Genomic DNA, 16,978 nt, shown 5'->3' with positions numbered 1-16,978 from the left:
GTAGATTTTCTGATGATGCCCATTCTAACTGGTGTGAGATGATACCTCATTGTAGTGTTGATTTGCATTTCTCTAATAATTAGTGATGTTGAGCAGCTTTTCATGTGCTTCTTGGCCATCTGTATGTCTTCTTTGGAGAAATGTCTGTTTAGGTCTTCTGCCCATTTTTGGATTGCGTTGTTTGTTTTTTTAATATTGAGCTGAATGAGCTGTTTATATATTTTGGAGATTAATCCTTTGTCTGTTGATTTGTTTGCAAATATTTTCTCCCATTCTGAGGGTTGTCTTTTCGTCTTGTTTATGGTTTCCTGTGCTGTGCAAATGCTTTGAAGTTTCATTAGGTCCCACTTGTTTATTTTTGTTTTTATTTCTATTACTCTAGGAGGTGGATCAAAAAAGATCTTGCTGTGATTTATGTCAAAGAGTGTTCTTCCTATGTTTTCCTCTAAGAGTTTTATAGTGTCCAGTCTTATATTTAGGTCTCGAATCCGTTTTGAGTTTATTTTTGTGTATGGTGTTAGGGAGTGTTCTCATTTCATTCTTTTACATGTAGCTGTCCAGTTTTCCCAGCACCACTTATTGAAGAGATTGTCTTTTCTCATTGTATATCCTTGCCTCCTTTGTCATAGATTAGTTGACCATAGGCGTATGGGTTTATCTCTGGGCTTTCTATCTTGTTCCATTGATCTATGTTTCTCTTTTTGTGCCAATACTATATTGTCTTGATTACTGTAGCTTTATAGTATAGTCTGAAGTCAGGGAGTCTGATTCGTCCAGCTCCGGTTTTTTCCCTCAAGACTGCTTTGGCTATTCGGGGTGTTTTGTGTCTCCATACAAATTTTAAGATTTTTTTGTTCTAGTTCCGTAAAAAATGCCATTGGTAATTTGATAGGGAGTGCATTGAATCTGTAGATTGCTTTGGGTAGTATAGTCATTTTCACAATGTTGATTCTTCCAATCCAAGAACATGGTCTATCTCTCCATCTGTTTGTATCATCTTTAATTTCTTTCATCAGTGTCTTATAGTTTTCTGCATACAGGTCTTTTGTCTCCCTAGGTAGGTTCATTCCTAGGTATTTTATTCTCTTTGTTGCAGTGGTAAATGGGAGTGTTTCCTTAATTTCTCTTTCAGATTTTTCATCATTAGTGTATGGGAATGCAAGAGATTTCTGTGCATTAATTTTGTATCCTGCAACTTTACCAAATTCATTGATTAGCTCTAGTAGTTTTCTGGTGGCATCTTTAGGATTCTCTATGTATAGTATCATGTCATCCGCAAACAGTGACAGTTTAACTTCTTCTTTTCCAATTTGTATTCCTTTTATTTCTTTTTCTTCTCTGACTGCCGTGGCTAGGACTTCCAAAACTATGTCGAATAATAGTGGTGAGACTGGACATCCTTGTCTTGTTCCTGATCTTAGAGGAAATGCTTTCAGTTTTTCACCATTGAGAATGATGTTGGCTGTGGGTTTGTCGTATATGGCCTTTATTATGTTGAGGTAGGTTCCCTCTATGCCCACTTTCTGGAGAGTTTTTATCATAAGTGGGTGTCAAATTTTGTCAACAGCTTTTTCTGCATCTATTGAGATGATCATATGGTTTTTATTCTTCAATTTGCTAATATGGTGTGTAACATTGATTGGTTTGCATATATTGAAGAATCCTTGGATCCCTGGGATAAATCCCTCTTGATCATGGTGTATGATCCTTTTAATGTGTTGTTGGATTCTGTTTGCTAGTATTTTGTTGAGGATTTTTGCATCTATATTCATCAGTGATATTGGTCTGTAATTTTCTTTTTTTGTAGTATCTTTGTCTGGTTTTGGTATCAGGGTGATGGTGGCCTCATAGAATGAGTTTGGGAGTATTCCTTCCTCCACAATTTTTTGGAAAAGTTTGAGAAGGATGGGTGTTAGCTCTTTTCTAAATGTTTGATAGAATTCACCTGTGAAGCCATCTGGTCCTGGACTTTTGTTTGTTGGAAAAATTTTTTTTTTTAATTAATTAATTTATTTATATATTTATTTTTGGCTGTGTTGGGTCTTCGTTTCCGTGCGAGGGCTTCCTCTAGTTGCGGCAAGCGGGGGCCACTCTTCATCGCTGTGCGCGGGCCTCTCACTGTCGTGGCCTCTCTTGTTGCGGAGCACAGGCTCCAGACGCGCAGGCTCAGTAATTGTGGCTCACGGGCCTAGTTGCTCCGCGGCATGTGGGATCTTCCCAGACCAGGGCTCGAACCCACATCCCCTCCATTGGCAGGCAGATTCTCAACCACTGCACCACCAGGGGAGCCCTGTTGGAAGATTTTTAATCACAGTTTCAATTTCATTCCTTGTGATTGGTCTGTTCATATTTTCTGTTTCTTCCTGGTTCAGTCTTGGAAGGTTATACCTTTCTAAGAATTTGTCCATTTCTTCCAGGTTGTCCATTTTATTGGCATAGAGTTGCTTGTAGTAGTCTCTTAGGATGCTTTGTATTTCTGCGGTGTCTGTTGTAACTTCTCCTTTTTCATTTCTAATTTTATTGATTTGAGTCCTCTCCCTCTTTTTCTTGATGAGTCTGGATAATGGTTTATCAATTTTGTTTATCTCCTCAAAGAACCAGCTTTTAGTTTTATTGATCTTTACTATTACTTTCTTTGTTTCTGTTTCATTTATTTGTGCTCTGATCTTTATGATTTCTTTCTTTCTGCTAACTTTGGGCTTTCTTTGTTCTTCTTTCTCTGGTTCATTTAGGTGTAAGGTTAGATTTTTTATTTGAGATGTTTCTTGTTTCTTCAGGTAGGCTTGTACAGCTGTAAGCTTCCCTCTTAGAACTGCTTTTGCTGCATCCCATAGGTTTTGGATCATCGTGTTTTCATTGTCATTTGTCTCTAGGTATTTTTTGATTTCCTCTTTGATTTCTTCAGTGAGCTCTTGGTTATTTAGTAATGTATTGTTTAGCGTCCATGTGTTTGTGTTTTTGAGTTTTTCTCCTTGTAATTCATTTGTAATCTCATAGTGTTGTGGTCAGAAAAGATGCTTGATATGATTTCAATTTTTTTTTTTTAAATTTTATTTATTTATTTATTTATTTATTTTTGGCTGTGCTGGGTCTTCGGTTCGTGCGAGGGCTTTCTCTAGTTGCGGCAAGTGGGGGCCACTCTTCATCGCGGTGCGGGGACCGCTCTTCATCGCGGTGCGCGGGCCTCTCACTATCGCGGCCCCTCCCGCTGCGGGGCACAGGCTCCAGACGCGCAGGCTCAGCAGCTGTGGCTCACGGGCCCAGCTGCTCCGCGGCATGTGGGATCTTCCCAGACCAGGGCTCGAACCCGTGTCCCCTGCACTAGCAGGCAGATTCTCAACCACTGCGCCACCAGGGAAGCCCCTGATTTCAATTTTCTTAAATTTACCGAGGCTTGATTTGTGACCCAAGATGTGATCTATCCTGGAGAATGTTCTGTGCGCACTTGAGAAGAAAGTGTAATCTGCTGTTTTTGGATGGAATGTCCTGTAAATATCAATTAAATCTATCTGGTCTGTTGTGTCATTTAAAGCTTCTGTTTCCTTATTTATTTTCATTTTGGATGATCTGTCCATTGGTGTAAGTGAGGTGTTAAAGTCCCCCACTATTACTGTGTTACTGTTGATTTCCTCTTTTATAGCTGTTAGCAGTTGCCTTATGTATTGAGGTGCTCCTATGTTGAGTGCATGTATATTTATAATTGTTATATCTTCTTCTTGGAGTGATCCCTTGATCATTATGTAGTGTCCTTCCTTGTCTCTTGTTACATTCTTTATTTTAAAGTCTATTTTCTCTGATAATGAGTATTGCTACTCCAGCTTTCTTTTGATTTCCATTTGCGTGGAATATCTTTTTCCATCCCCTCACTTTCAGTCTGAATGTGTCCATAGGTCTGAAGTGTGTCTCTTGTAGACAGCATATATATGGGTCTTGTTTTAGTATCCATTCAGCAAGCCTGTGTCTTTTGGTTGGAACATTTAATCCATTCACGTTTAAGGTAATTATCGATATGTATGTTCCTGTGACCATTTTCTTAATTGTTTTGTGTTTGTTTTTGTAGGTCCTTTTCTACTCTTGTGTTTCCCACGTAGAGAAGTTCCTTTAGTATTTGTTGTAGAGCTGGTTTGATGGTGCTGAATTCTCTTAGCTTTTGCTTGTCTGTAAAGCTTTAGATTTCTCCATGGAATCTGAATGAGATCCTTGCTGGGTAAAGTAATCTTGGTTGTAGGTTCTTCCCTTTCATCACTTTACGTATATCATGTCACTCCCTTTGGCCTGTAGAGTTTCTGCTGAGAAATCAGCTGTTAACCTTATGGGAATTCCATTGTGTGTTATTTGTCGTTTTTCCCTTGCTGCTTTTAATAATTTTTCTTTGTTTTTAATTTTTGCCAATTTGGTTACTGTGTGTCTTGGTGTGTTTCTCCTTGGGTTTATCCTGTATGGGACTCGCTGCGCTTTCTGGACTTGGGTGGCTATTTCCGTTCCCATGTTAGGCAAGTTTTCAACTATAATCTCTTCAAATATTTTCTTAGGTCCTTTCTCTCTCTCTTCTTCTGGGACCCCTATAATGCGAATGTTGTTGCGTTTAATGTTGTCCCAGAGGTCTCTTAGGCTGTCTTCACTTCTTTTCATTCTTTTTTCTTTATTCTGTTCTGCAGCAGTGAATTCCACCATTCTGTCTTCCAGGTCACTTATCTGTTCTTCTGCCTCAGTTATTCTGCTGTTGATTCCTTCTAGTGTAGTTTTCATTTCACTTATTGTATTGTTCATGTCTGTTTGTTTGTTCTTTAATTCTTCTAGGTCTTTGTTAAACATTTCTTGCATCTTCTTGATCTTTGCCTCCGTTCTTTTTCCGAGGTCCTGGATCATCTTCACTATCATTATTCTGAATTCTTTTTCTGGAAGGTTGCCTATCTCCACTTCATTTAGTTGTTTTTCTGGGGTGTTATCTTGTTCCTTCATCTGGGACGTAGCCCTCTGCCTTTTCATGATGTCTCTGTTTCTGTGAATGTGGTTTTTGTTCCACATGCTGCAAGATTGTAGTTCTTCTTGCTTCTGCTGTCTGCCCTCTGGTGGATGAGGCCGTCTCTTGAATAGATTTTTGATTATTTTTTTCTTGAGTTTCTGCTATTGATGTGTCACATCATTGTGTTACTGGCAAAATAATAAATAATGTTTGAAAGCGCAACAGTGAAAACTGTTAATAAATTGCTAGTTTAATACAGAAGTGTCATTTTCTAACCAGGAGCTGTTTTTGATCATTATATATGATGTAATGTGCGTGCGCACACACACAGCCATCTGATACACCCAACTCCACAAAAAAGAAATATAATTGATTTAATTGCTAATTCTTCTTTTCTCCAAGTATTTGAGTTAAAATTCTACATATAAGGAGTAAATAAATGAATAGGAAAATAAATAGACCAAAAATTTGCTGGTAATGAAGAAAGCCTATCTAGGGATGCTGATTTTGATACTACAGCGTACTCTTAAATAGGAAATTTTACTGTTTTCTTTCTTGTAATAGGACACTCTGTTCCTGCAGTTTTGCAGAGTACATTCCATGCCCAGGCCTGTGAAGAGCTTTTTAAACACCTGTGCATCAGTGGAACCCCAAAGATACGGTTACATACTGGTCTTCTACTCGTTCAACTCTGTGGTGGTGAAAGATGGTGGGGCCAGTTTCTTTCTAATGTTCTTCAGGAACTGTACAATTCAGAGCAGCTTCTCATCTTTCCACAGGATAGGTAGGTCAGAAAATATTGGAGTAATTTGTTATTAGTGATTAATGCTTCCCGCAATGTTCAGATTTGGAAATCTTGTGTATGTGGATACTGAGTGTGGAGAAATGAAATGAATCATGTCTTTTCACAGTTTGAGGAATGCCCAGTGAAGGGCATATTGAAGAAGATTCTACATGATGTAACTGGACTATATTCTTTAGTTTGCTAACTGAATCTGTGGAGTTTATAGATCTCTGTTTACAAATATTTCCTATCAGATCATGTTACTTTATGTGTCAAATGTATATTTTTGAGTCTGTGATACAGTTCTCTCTACTTGATTCCTTGAAGATAAAATTAGAAAATATAAGCAGTAGCTGAAAAAGAGCTATTTTTAACATTATACTTCCAGATATAAATCTTACTAATAACCAGATATTCTGTCATTACTCTCTTAGATTACAAAGTGAATTATTTTTAAGATGAACACTTAAATTGATTCATATTAGCTATTTTATTTGTATCTTTTTTTTTTTTTTTTAGGGTCTTCATGTTACTTTCCTGCATTGGTCAGAGATCACTTAGTAATAGTGGAGTATTAGAAAGCTTACTTAATCTGTTGGATAATTTACTGTCACCTCTTCAGCCGCAGTTACCCATGCATAGGAGGACAGAAGGTATTATTTAAATTAGTGATCTTTAGTAAAAACGTAAGATTCCTGTAAATACTGCTTTTATAAAATGACTAGTCTGAAATATTTATTTTACTATTCATTTTGCTGCACACTTTAATATTTTTATGCTGTAGACTTTTTAGAATGACCAGCCTTCGTGTGATTGACTGCCATATGGTTACTGCTTTTTAAAAATATGTTACCTTTTCTTTATGTGAATTTTGAACTTGGGAATTGTTGTGGGTATGTTGTTTTTATACTATCATAGTTAAAATCAAACTCTTGTGTTTAAGTTTAAGCTTTAAGGCAGCATTGCTGTTCTGATCATGGATAATGAGCTTCATTTGAGCAAGAAAATTGTTATTGGAATAAAAACTTTAGAACATAGTTTAAAACTTCATGAATAATAACTTGAGAGACTTTTTAAATTTCAGTCACCTGTAAGTCTAAGAATAGCTTCTTATACCTTGTTTTCTAGTTTGTAAGTTATTATCTGTTAAGATTCAAGCTACACTTATGAATCTGTTTTTGTACCAAGAAGCATTTGTCAAGTCTTCCGTTTGATTTGATGTGTTAATTCATTTTTGGCCATAAGTTTCAGTTTTGAGGCTTACTATAAATAAATATTAGTGTTCATAATTATATGGTGTGTTTTGGATTTATAAAATGTGTTAATTTTATAATTATTTTATCAGACTTCATTAGGATTCTTAGAGTCACCTGATTATTTTTTCTCCTCACATTTCTATACAGGAGTACTAGATATTCCCATGATCAGTTGGGTTGTTATGCTAGTGTCCAGGTTGTTGGATTATGTGGCAACTGTAGAAGACGAAGCAGCAGCTGCAAAGAAACCTTTGAATGGTAAAGACAGGGAGAGGTTTATGACAGGTATCAGAAGTTTATAATAATCTGTTGGTGGGGATTTTGAGTGACTACCCAGTTTTTCCAGAACTGGCATTGGCCTGGAGATTCCAGCTGTATGTAATTTATGTAAAATATTAATTAACTTTACCAGGAATAACATACATATAGGTGAAGTTTATAAAAAGAAAATCTGTGAAGAGTTATTGTATTTAGTTTAGTATATCATTCCATTTACTATTATAAAATGTTTCTACTAATTAACTACAAATGACTTTTATGCTTAGATATAGAAATTCTCAGATTTTTGCGAGTTGTAATCTTTCTCCATAAGCTTAAAGCACAGAAAATTTTTCAAATGAAAGACAATCAAACTGCAAGACAAATTTTCTTCTCCTCTTCCAAGCTAACAAGACTTTATGAAATAGCCACATCTAATATGTAAATACAGATAGTAAGTGCTGTAAAACTTAGAATTTTATACATTATTAGGATTATAATATTAAAAAAAGATCACTTGAGATGTTTTATAGGTATAAGATGTTACAGAAAAACCTGAATGAACTTTTTGGCCAGCCCAATAAATCAGTTGTTTATGGTACACATTATGTTTGAAAATAGGGTGGGGAATTCTTTTCATGTACAGGGAATTTTTTTAACAAATGCTATATGTCTCAGTTATAGGATGTAGAATTAAGAGACAATTAAATACAACTACCTGTAAAGTTGGAAGGTAACAGATGGTATGGGAGGACTTAGTTTTTATTTACAGTATTCATGTATTATGGAAATACATTAGAAGACATTTTTTTAGGGCTTGAAGAATTTGAATTGACTTGACAAAAGGATAATAGAGAACAGAAAAAGATGTCATTAGGTTAAGCAGACATGAAAAAAATCATTGAGGATGGTTAACGTGTGGGATTAAGCCTGAACTGAGCAGAGTGACAAGGAGTCATCTGGACACATTCCAACATGAGAATAAGTAGAGCTACACAGCACAGTGTTTGAAATATCCAACTTTATTTTTGCAGTCATTAAATCAGATTATTGAGTATCCCTTTTTTTGGGTCCCTGCACAAAAAGCATATGAGTTCGAAATAGGCAACAGTGAGCATTTTGTTGTTGTTACAGTTGAGCAACATTATCAAAGTTGTGTTGTACAGAGATCAATTTTAAACAGTTGTGGAGAAAGTTGGCTGTTAATAAAAGAATTGGAGGCAGAGAGAACTGTGGTCTTAAAGTCATTTAGGATCTAGGTTAACTTTTCTAAGGTCAAATGTTCTTAGCAATTTCTTTACGATGGTTTCCTTAATTTTTAAAAAAATTGCTTTGTTGTTTTGACACATTTATCATTTTATGTTTTCTGGGTGTGAATAGTACTTTAAAATCACATTTAACAGAATTATTAATACAACTTTTCCTTGCCCTGTAGGTAACCAGTGGAGTTTTATTAATAATAATCTGCACACCCAGCACATAAATAGGTCTTCCAAAGGCAGCAGTAGCCTTGATAGATTATATTCCAGAAAAATAAGAAAGCAGCTAGTTCATCATAAACAGGTAATTTTCAGTATTTTGTTTGTTTGTTTGTTTGGTTTGTTTTAATGTTTGAGACATTGCATGAGATAGACTTGCCATCAGACCTTAGGTATGATATTTAATGAACTACTTAATTTAGGGAAATTATTTGACACTTTTGAGTCTGAGTTTCCTTATTTGTAAGATGGCAACAATAGGTAGTTTACAGATTTTTGGTAATGTCCTTTAAACTGTAGGGACTTCTCTGGCGGTCCAGTGGTTAAGACTTCGCCTTCCAATGCAGGGGGTGTGGGTTTAATCCCTGGGAGCTAAGATCCCACATGCCTCACGGCCAAAAAACCAAAACATAAAAAAATAGAAGCAATATTGTAACAAATTCAATAAAGGCTTTAACAATGGCACACATCAAAAAACAAAAAAAACTGTCTACCTTTTCTCATATCTGTTACTACCATTCTAAGTGCAGCCATCATTTGCCTAGTCGGAAGGCCTATCTGCCTTTGTTCTTTTAAAATCCAATCCGTTTTTCATGCTGCCCCTGCAGAGTTCTTTTAGATACAAACCTAATCATATCACTCCTTCTCTAAATTATTAGTGGCTTCCATTTGACCTTTCGATGACGGTCAAACTCCTTAACATGGCTTTAGTATATCTATCATCTGCCCATCTAACTTTGAGGTTTGAATTTTGGTCTAGCCATATTGAATGTGGGTTCCTGGACCACCTACACCAGTTTTTTCATCCAGGATTTTAGTATGTGCTTATCCCCCATCCCTCCCCTCCTTCTCACCAACTACTGAATTTACTGTTTTGCTTGGATAATCTAACTTATTTTTCAGACGTTAGTTCACATTCACTTCCTCAAAGACGTTTTCCCTGGTTTTTCAGTTAGTATCCCATAAAATATGTTTCCCATGTACCCTATATTTTTCCTTTCATTATATTTATCGTACTTTTTTGTTGGGATTCTTTTATTTTATTAACCTGAGTTTATAGCTGATGTCAGATTCTTATGAGCCAGTTCTTTATTTTAATTATATTTTAAAACGTGTCTTCCTCCTTGTCTTACAGTATATACAGGAATATGTACTATATCTTTGATACCCAGTGTAGAGCCTAGTGTGTCATCTAAAAATATTTGTATAATTGATTTAAGATGAAATGAGATTTTATAAGAAAGCCTTTAAGATCTGAAAGTGTGTGAAAGCTTTTGGGCTTTTTAAAAAACATGAACTCAGGACTTCCCTGGTGGTGCAGTGGTTAAGAATCCGCCTGCCAATGCAGGGGACACGGGTTCGAGCCCTGGTCCGGGAAGATCCCACATGCCACGGAGCAACTAAGCCCGTGCGCCACAACTACTGAGCCTGTGCTCTAGAGCACGCAAGCCACAACTACTGAGCCCACGCGCCACAACTACTGAAGCTCGTGCACCTAGAGCTGGTGCTCCGCAACAAGAGAAGCTACCACAATGAGAAGCCCGTGCACCGCAATGAAGAGTAGCCGCCGCTCGCCACAACTAGAGAAAGCCTGCATGCAGCAACGAAGACCCAACGCAGCCGAAAATAAAATAAGTAAAAAAAAAAAAAGAAAAAAAACATGAACTCAGCAATAAATTCTTTATTTTTACTACTGAGTTTTTCAACTATGAGCAACTATTGGCCTTTTGCAAGAAAAATGATGTGAAGCTTTTCCCTCAACTCCTTTTTCCATTTGAGACTCCTAACTAATTTTAGGTGGTACTAATAATCAGCTAAAATTTCAAATTCAGCTAAAATTTATCGAGCACTTAATGATTATGTTTGCTGTATTTTAGGATATGAAGATGGAAAACAAACCTAGAGAATGATCCAGTGGATTTTTCTTAGCAGTATTTTACTATTTTATGCTTTATTATAAAGGACATTTTGGGGACAGTTAGCAAAACTTAAAAGTGGGTTCTGAGGAATAGTTGGTTGTTAGTAGTGCATGGATGTTACTTCTTTGATTTTAGTGGTTGTATTATGGTTGTGGGAGAAGGGTCTTGTTCCTAGGAAATACACATTAAAGTATTCAGGGGTGACTGGTCATCAGGTTGCCAAATTATTCTCAGATAGTTAGGGAAAAAATATCTTTGTACAGCAATATAAATTATTGATTAAGATTATGGTTGTTTCAAAATAAAGATTATATTTTTTCTTGATTTCAGTTGTATATGTTAATTGTAGAACTTTTGGAACAATTTTCTGAAAATACTGATTTGTTCTTCTCACATTCACATACCATGTATTGATTATTTAATACATGTGCATGCTGCTTTTAATTTATGATACATTTTTCTTCATATATGGAGATGACAGCCAAATGGATATTTCTTTATAATATAATGTTCTTTTTCTTGCTGATAATAAAAATATGTAGCAACAGTAGAAATTTAGGAAATATTCCTTGAAAAGGTAGATTAAGTTCTTAACTAAATTGTGCATTTATTATTATGGCTATAATGTTCTAGTGACTTTCTGTTTAGAGTAATGTTCTGCATAATGGATATATTGCAACGTGGTTTTGTCATTCAGCAGATTTTCAGGGTCTTTCTAGGCAGAAATTTTTTCTCCTTGTTGGTCTGTTTGTTCATTTCAACCTACTAGTGGTTGTCAGGGGTAGGGATGGGGCAGATAGGATAGGAGGGAGGAGGGTGGGCAGCATAAAAGGACAACATGAGGAAATGTTGTGGTGATGGTGATGGTGTACAGTATTAACTGTAGTGGTGGATACCTGAACCAACAAATTGGGTAAAGTGTACAAGAGATCTCTGCATTATTTTTTTACAACTGCACGTGAATTTACAGTTACTGCAATAAACTTTTTAACTAATAAAAAACATAGACATACCAAAAAAATGTTCTACTTTTTTTTTTAAAAATAAATTTATTTATTTATTTTTGGTAGCACTGGGTCTTCGTTGCTGCGTGCAGCTTTCTCTAGTTGAGGCGAGCGGGGGCTACTCTTCGTTGCGGTGCGCGGACTTCTCATTGTGGTGGCTTCTCTTGTTGCAGAGCTCGGGCTCTAGGCACGTGGACTTCAGTAGTTGTGGCACGCGGGCTCAGTAGTTGTGGCACGCGGGCTCAGTAGTTGTGGCTCGCGGGCTCTAGAGCACAGGCTCAGTAGTTGTGGCGCACGGGCTTAGTTGCTCCACGGCATGTGGGATCTTCCTGGACCAGGGCTCGAATCCGTGTGCCCTGCATTGGCAGGCGGATTCTTAACCACTGTGCCACCAGGGAAGCCCAAGATGTTCTACTTTTGAAGGAGATTCCCATAAAAGCCAAGCTAAGAATATTGTACAATAAAAGTATTTTCCCCATGTATTTAAAAATAATTCCTTTCCTCTGTTTAAAAAATACTTCATCAGTTAGTCTCATTAGTGGCTTACATAAAAAAGTATTCCAGTTATTTCCCTTCTCCCATGGGTAAGAAATTGATTACTTCTTAATTACAACATGGGGAGATCTTTTATTTGGAAGTGATTTTTAAAAAATCAGCAACATAGTTTAAACTAGATTTTTCAGAGAATTACTTATTCCATTAGTTTGATGTATGGATTCTGAGGAGTACAATAATTTACTTTGTTGTTTTTAACATTGTTAGCTATAAGATTAACTTTTTTTTTTTTTTAAAGCAACTTAACTTACTGAAAGCAAAACAGAAGGCTTTGGTGGAACAGATGGAAAAAGAAAAAATACAAAGTAACAAAGGATCATCATATAAACTTCTGGTAGAGCAAGCAAAATTAAAGCAGGCTACCTCAAAGGTATGATCTTTACTTTTTAATGTAATTATCTTAGAAAAGTCACTCTCCCTTTTAGTATTTTAAGTTATTTGAATAGTTAAGTATTTTTAGTAATGATCGGGAAACTTTATGTTATTCTGCTTATCAACAGAAAAATCTATTCTATGTACCTTTTTTGGGAAAGGTAGCTTTTAACTCAAGTAAATATATGATTAATGTGGGCTTAAAGTATTTTTCTAGTGTATTTCCTTTAAAGTGGATTGTGTTCCAGTAAATTGAAGATAAAAGGACTTAGGAAATGTATGATTTTCCTAGTGTGTCCTTTCTAAGTGAAAATTAAGTTCAACGATTTATAAATAAAATTTTTTAAAATAATGACATTTTTTAAAATTTGGGTGGTAACATTTATATGTAGCAACCAAGTTTACATACTGTGTTTCTATAAATATGAAATTACAGTTACTCCATCAGAGTTTGAAATGAATTAATACTGTGTACTTAGTATATATAGGTTTCTTTACCATTCACCTTTTATGATTATATTTAGGATGTTTTGGTAATATTTATTTAAGATGTTAGATTTGACCTGATGTAGCCTTTCTATAGAATTTCACCTTTCTGAAATTCTGTTATGTATCTGATACCTTACTATAAAATAGGACACAAGGTATATTGGTCAGTATATTTTTTAATAATCTTACTTTTTGAAGCTTATTGTTTGCCTAAAAATTTTGTTCTTTAGAAGTTGTAAGTTTTCTGAGTGAATATTTTCATTTCACAAATAAACTTGTACTGAAAGAATTTTCGTTCAAAGAATTTTCATTCAATAAACAGTGGTTTAAATATTATAAATTTCTGTGTACAGCACTTCAAGGATTTAATTCGATTACGTCGGACAGCAGAGTGGTCTCGTTCTAATTTAGACACAGAAGTTACAACAACAAAGGAAAGCCCAGAGATAGAACCACTTCCATTTACCCTGGCCCATGAACGTTGTATTTCAGTAGTCCAGAAACTTGTCCTTTTTCTCCTCTCCATGGATTTTACATGCCATGCAGATCTCTTATTATTTGTTTGTAAGGTAAGTAAATGAATAGGCATAATTTATAATTACAGACTTAGTAAGAAAAAGAAATAAGAAAAAAATGCAGTTTTTAATTGATTTTTAAGAGAAATAAAAGTGCTTTCACTGGTTTTCCTTTTATGCAGTTTAGTTTTTTTTTTAATGTGCCTTGAAAGGTTTTAAAAATATTTTGGCACTTATTTCTTAGGAGACCTAATGTATATTTTTAATCTAGTTAAAACTAGATTATTGTAGATTTGAAATGTAAGTAATTTGGGTATGTCTATCTACAGCCTACCTTTTGTCTATTTATTAGAATAGGAAATCTACAAACGAGTGTCAGATTATAGCAATGAAGGGTGTATTAATGCCCTGAAAGCTTTTCTGTAGCATACTCATTGCTTATAGAAATTATTTTAAACTATTCAACTCAGGTTTTTACCTGGATTTTAATATTTGATCCATGAAATTACATTTCTTTTGCATTTACGTCAAATAATTATTTTGACATCAAAAGCATATCTCATTGAAAGCAGTTACTTCAACGCTTTGTTTTTGGAGAAAACATATTTCATTCTATTTAAGTGTATGATGTTATAAAATGTATTACAGGTTCTTGCACGCATTGCGAATGCCACGAGGCCAACTATACATCTGTGTGAGATTGTGAACGAGCCCCAACTGGAAAGACTGCTATTACTTTTGGTTGGAACTGACTTCAATAGAGGAGATATATCTTGGGGTGGTGCTTGGGCTCAATATTCCTTAACTTGTATGCTGCAGGATATTTTAGCAGGTTTGTTAGGATTTATTTTTAATAAGGTATGTCAAAATTATCTTGTCGCTGCTTGACTAATCTTTAAAGGAAACTGTGAGCTCCTGAAAAGTATAAAGTGTCTCTTTCATGTTATAGCAGTAGCAACCATTTAGAATTACTTTTGCGTTTAATTATGTTGACACTTGTGATAAATGCAAGTTTTTATGGCGGAGTTAGTTTACAGAGTACAGGGATATTGGAGCTAGTCCGCTTCCTTATTAATACCAGCAGTGGGCTGCTTCCTAATTCTTTATGTGCACTTGAGGAAGGTACTCCCTGCTCCTCAGTTTTTTCATCTGTAAAATAAGGATAATAAAAGTATCTTTCTTATGAAGTTATTTTGATGAATAAGTGAGTTAATGTGTGTAGAGTGATTATAATAACTCCTTGTTCATATTGCACATTTTGTGTTTGCTATTAGTTAGCATTTGAAGGTAATGCAGTGAGCCTTAGCATTTCCTTGGGTAGGTGTGGACTCATTTGCCTCAGAATCTTTTGTGGTTGGTAGAGTACACATGCTATTCTCAATACTGGACAAAAAACTATGTTTTGGATGTCTGTTTACTAATTACTAAAGCAGTTAGGATGCTCTTCTTACCTACAGGAGAATTGCTGGCTCCAGTAGCTGCAGAAGCCATGGAGGAAGGAACAGTGAGTGATGATGTAGGTGCAACAGCTGGTGACTCTGATGACTCCCTGCAGCAGTCTTCAGCTCAGTTGCTGGAAACTATAGATGAACCTTTGACACATGATATAACAGGTACATTCTTTAAAGTTTTTACTTAAAATATCCGTAGCTCTTTTTTAAAAAAATGAAACATCTTTCAAAGTTAAGAATATTAATGAAGTATAAAATTAAGTTTTATATTAGGTGTTTGGCCTTAGTAACCATATCAGTTATTTTCCTGATGAGTATGTTTTGCTTTGATTCTCTGAATGCATATTAAAATAAAATGGTATCCTTTCACAGGGTCCATGTTATCTTGATACGGTCTTATTTGGCTATGTTGAAAGAATTACAACCTAGAAAACAGTTAAAGATACACAGTGGTAAAGATAGCAAGGCTCTTGTTCTCTTTTTCTTTTTTCTTTCTTTGTTTTCTGCCTTTTCAAAAACTATAATGTGTATCTTAGCATGTCCAATCCTTTGTGGTGTACTCACTAGTTTTGAAGACTGTTTTGCAATGCTGTGGTCATTTCATCTGTTTCATTGCTTAATCTTAGATTCTCTCATGATTTTATCCTTTCTGTCTGATAGTCCCTTAATCTGGAGTAGACTTTCTTCTCTAGTTTGCGTGATGAACTTCTTATCTAAGATTCCCATAAAGCATGCCCTCCTCCAAGAAGCTTTTTCCATTACCACCAGCATTGCTGGAGACTGCCGTCGGTGCTGCCTACAGCGCTGCCTACATTCTAGATTGTCTCTGATAGCACCTACCATGTGGTAGTAGGTTTAATTTCTGTAGTGTACCCTCACCTCTGAACCTCTGTTAATTTGTTGGAGGGTGGACATTTGTTTTATTAATCTTTATATACTCAGACCCTAATACAGGCTAGTATTTTCTTGGCATTCTATAAATATATGTTGAATAATAGAGGGTGGGAAGGGAAGGAAGATAAGAGTTGTAAGGCATAAAAGGCTAGTTAAAAATTTGGAGTCATCTGAGAGCAAAATCATTTCCAATTCATGATAGAAAAATAAGGTGAATAGCAGTCTTAAAACTGAAATCTTTGCTTTTCACTTTAATACCTAGTATTATTTCCTTAACTACTGGATGTAATATAATGAATTACATATTGGAGGCAATAAAATGAATAACATTGTTCATTCTAGACATGGTTAATGATTATTTTTAACAACAAAGTTTATGTAACTTGATTCAACAAGGACTAATCATACGGTCTTTTCCCCTAGGAAGTCACATATTATTGCACTGGTGTTTTTAATTGTGTGTTATAGGGTGATATATTTGCATACTTACGCTTAATTGTCAGGTATAAAAATTTAGAGATTTTTGTATCAGTAGAAACATATATATTATGTATAAGTAAATTAACTTTTTCTGTAATTAAAAGCAATATATTGGTTAAATTTTATGTTATATACTCCACCAAAAAAAATCACTTTCAATTATTTGAAGGTGCACCTCCTCTTTCCTCTTTGGAAAAAGATAAAGAAATTGATCTTGAGCTACTTCAGGATCTAATGGAAGTTGACATTGATCCTTTAGATATTGATTTGGAAAAGGATCCTCTTGCAGCCAAAGTTTTTAAGGTACGATATAGTAGAGTATTCTTTGCAATTAAAATCTTTCATCTTATACTTCTGGTTTATTAATTACTTAAAAGAGGAAAGTATACACCTAATGTAACCCATTATTTAGCTTACTCAAAATTAAATTCCTCTAGGTACTACAGTAGATTTTTTATAGAACTAGTGGAATAGTATACGGAGAACTTACATCATTTTATTAATATAGCCACTAACATTATCTTATATGATAATAAGAACCACTAATAAGCATGGGA

At 35.2% G+C, this 16,978-nt stretch overlaps 1 protein-coding gene across 8 annotated transcripts in view; it reads left to right on the top strand.

The window, feature by feature from the left end:
• The window catches only part of BIRC6 (baculoviral IAP repeat containing 6), a 249,296-nt gene that overhangs the window by 94,683 nt on the left and 137,635 nt on the right, over positions 1 to 16,978 (top strand). For 7 of the 8 annotated variants that reach the window (XR_009009856.1, XM_057557865.1, XM_057557864.1 and 4 more), the window contains 9 exons: positions 5,531 to 5,750; positions 6,270 to 6,403; positions 7,154 to 7,291; positions 8,700 to 8,827; positions 12,459 to 12,590; positions 13,435 to 13,650; positions 14,245 to 14,428; positions 15,054 to 15,209; positions 16,591 to 16,724. Coding sequence is in view for 7 of the 8 variants with exons in the window: in XM_057557865.1 (XP_057413848.1) it covers positions 5,531 to 5,750; positions 6,270 to 6,403; positions 7,154 to 7,291; positions 8,700 to 8,827; positions 12,459 to 12,590; positions 13,435 to 13,650; positions 14,245 to 14,428; positions 15,054 to 15,209; positions 16,591 to 16,724 (1,442 nt within the window). In the remaining variant the exon portion in view is untranslated. The remainder of the gene's footprint in view (positions 1 to 5,530; positions 5,751 to 6,269; positions 6,404 to 7,153; positions 7,292 to 8,699; positions 8,828 to 12,458; positions 12,591 to 13,434; positions 13,651 to 14,244; positions 14,429 to 15,053; positions 15,210 to 16,590; positions 16,725 to 16,978) is intronic. The other variant, XM_057557863.1, reaches the window with a different exon arrangement.

This window comes from Balaenoptera acutorostrata, chromosome 12 (genome assembly GCF_949987535.1).
Source record: "Balaenoptera acutorostrata chromosome 12, mBalAcu1.1, whole genome shotgun sequence".
NCBI lineage: Eukaryota > Metazoa > Chordata > Mammalia > Artiodactyla > Balaenopteridae > Balaenoptera > Balaenoptera acutorostrata.
This window is presented reverse-complemented; position numbering and strand designations above follow the sequence as displayed.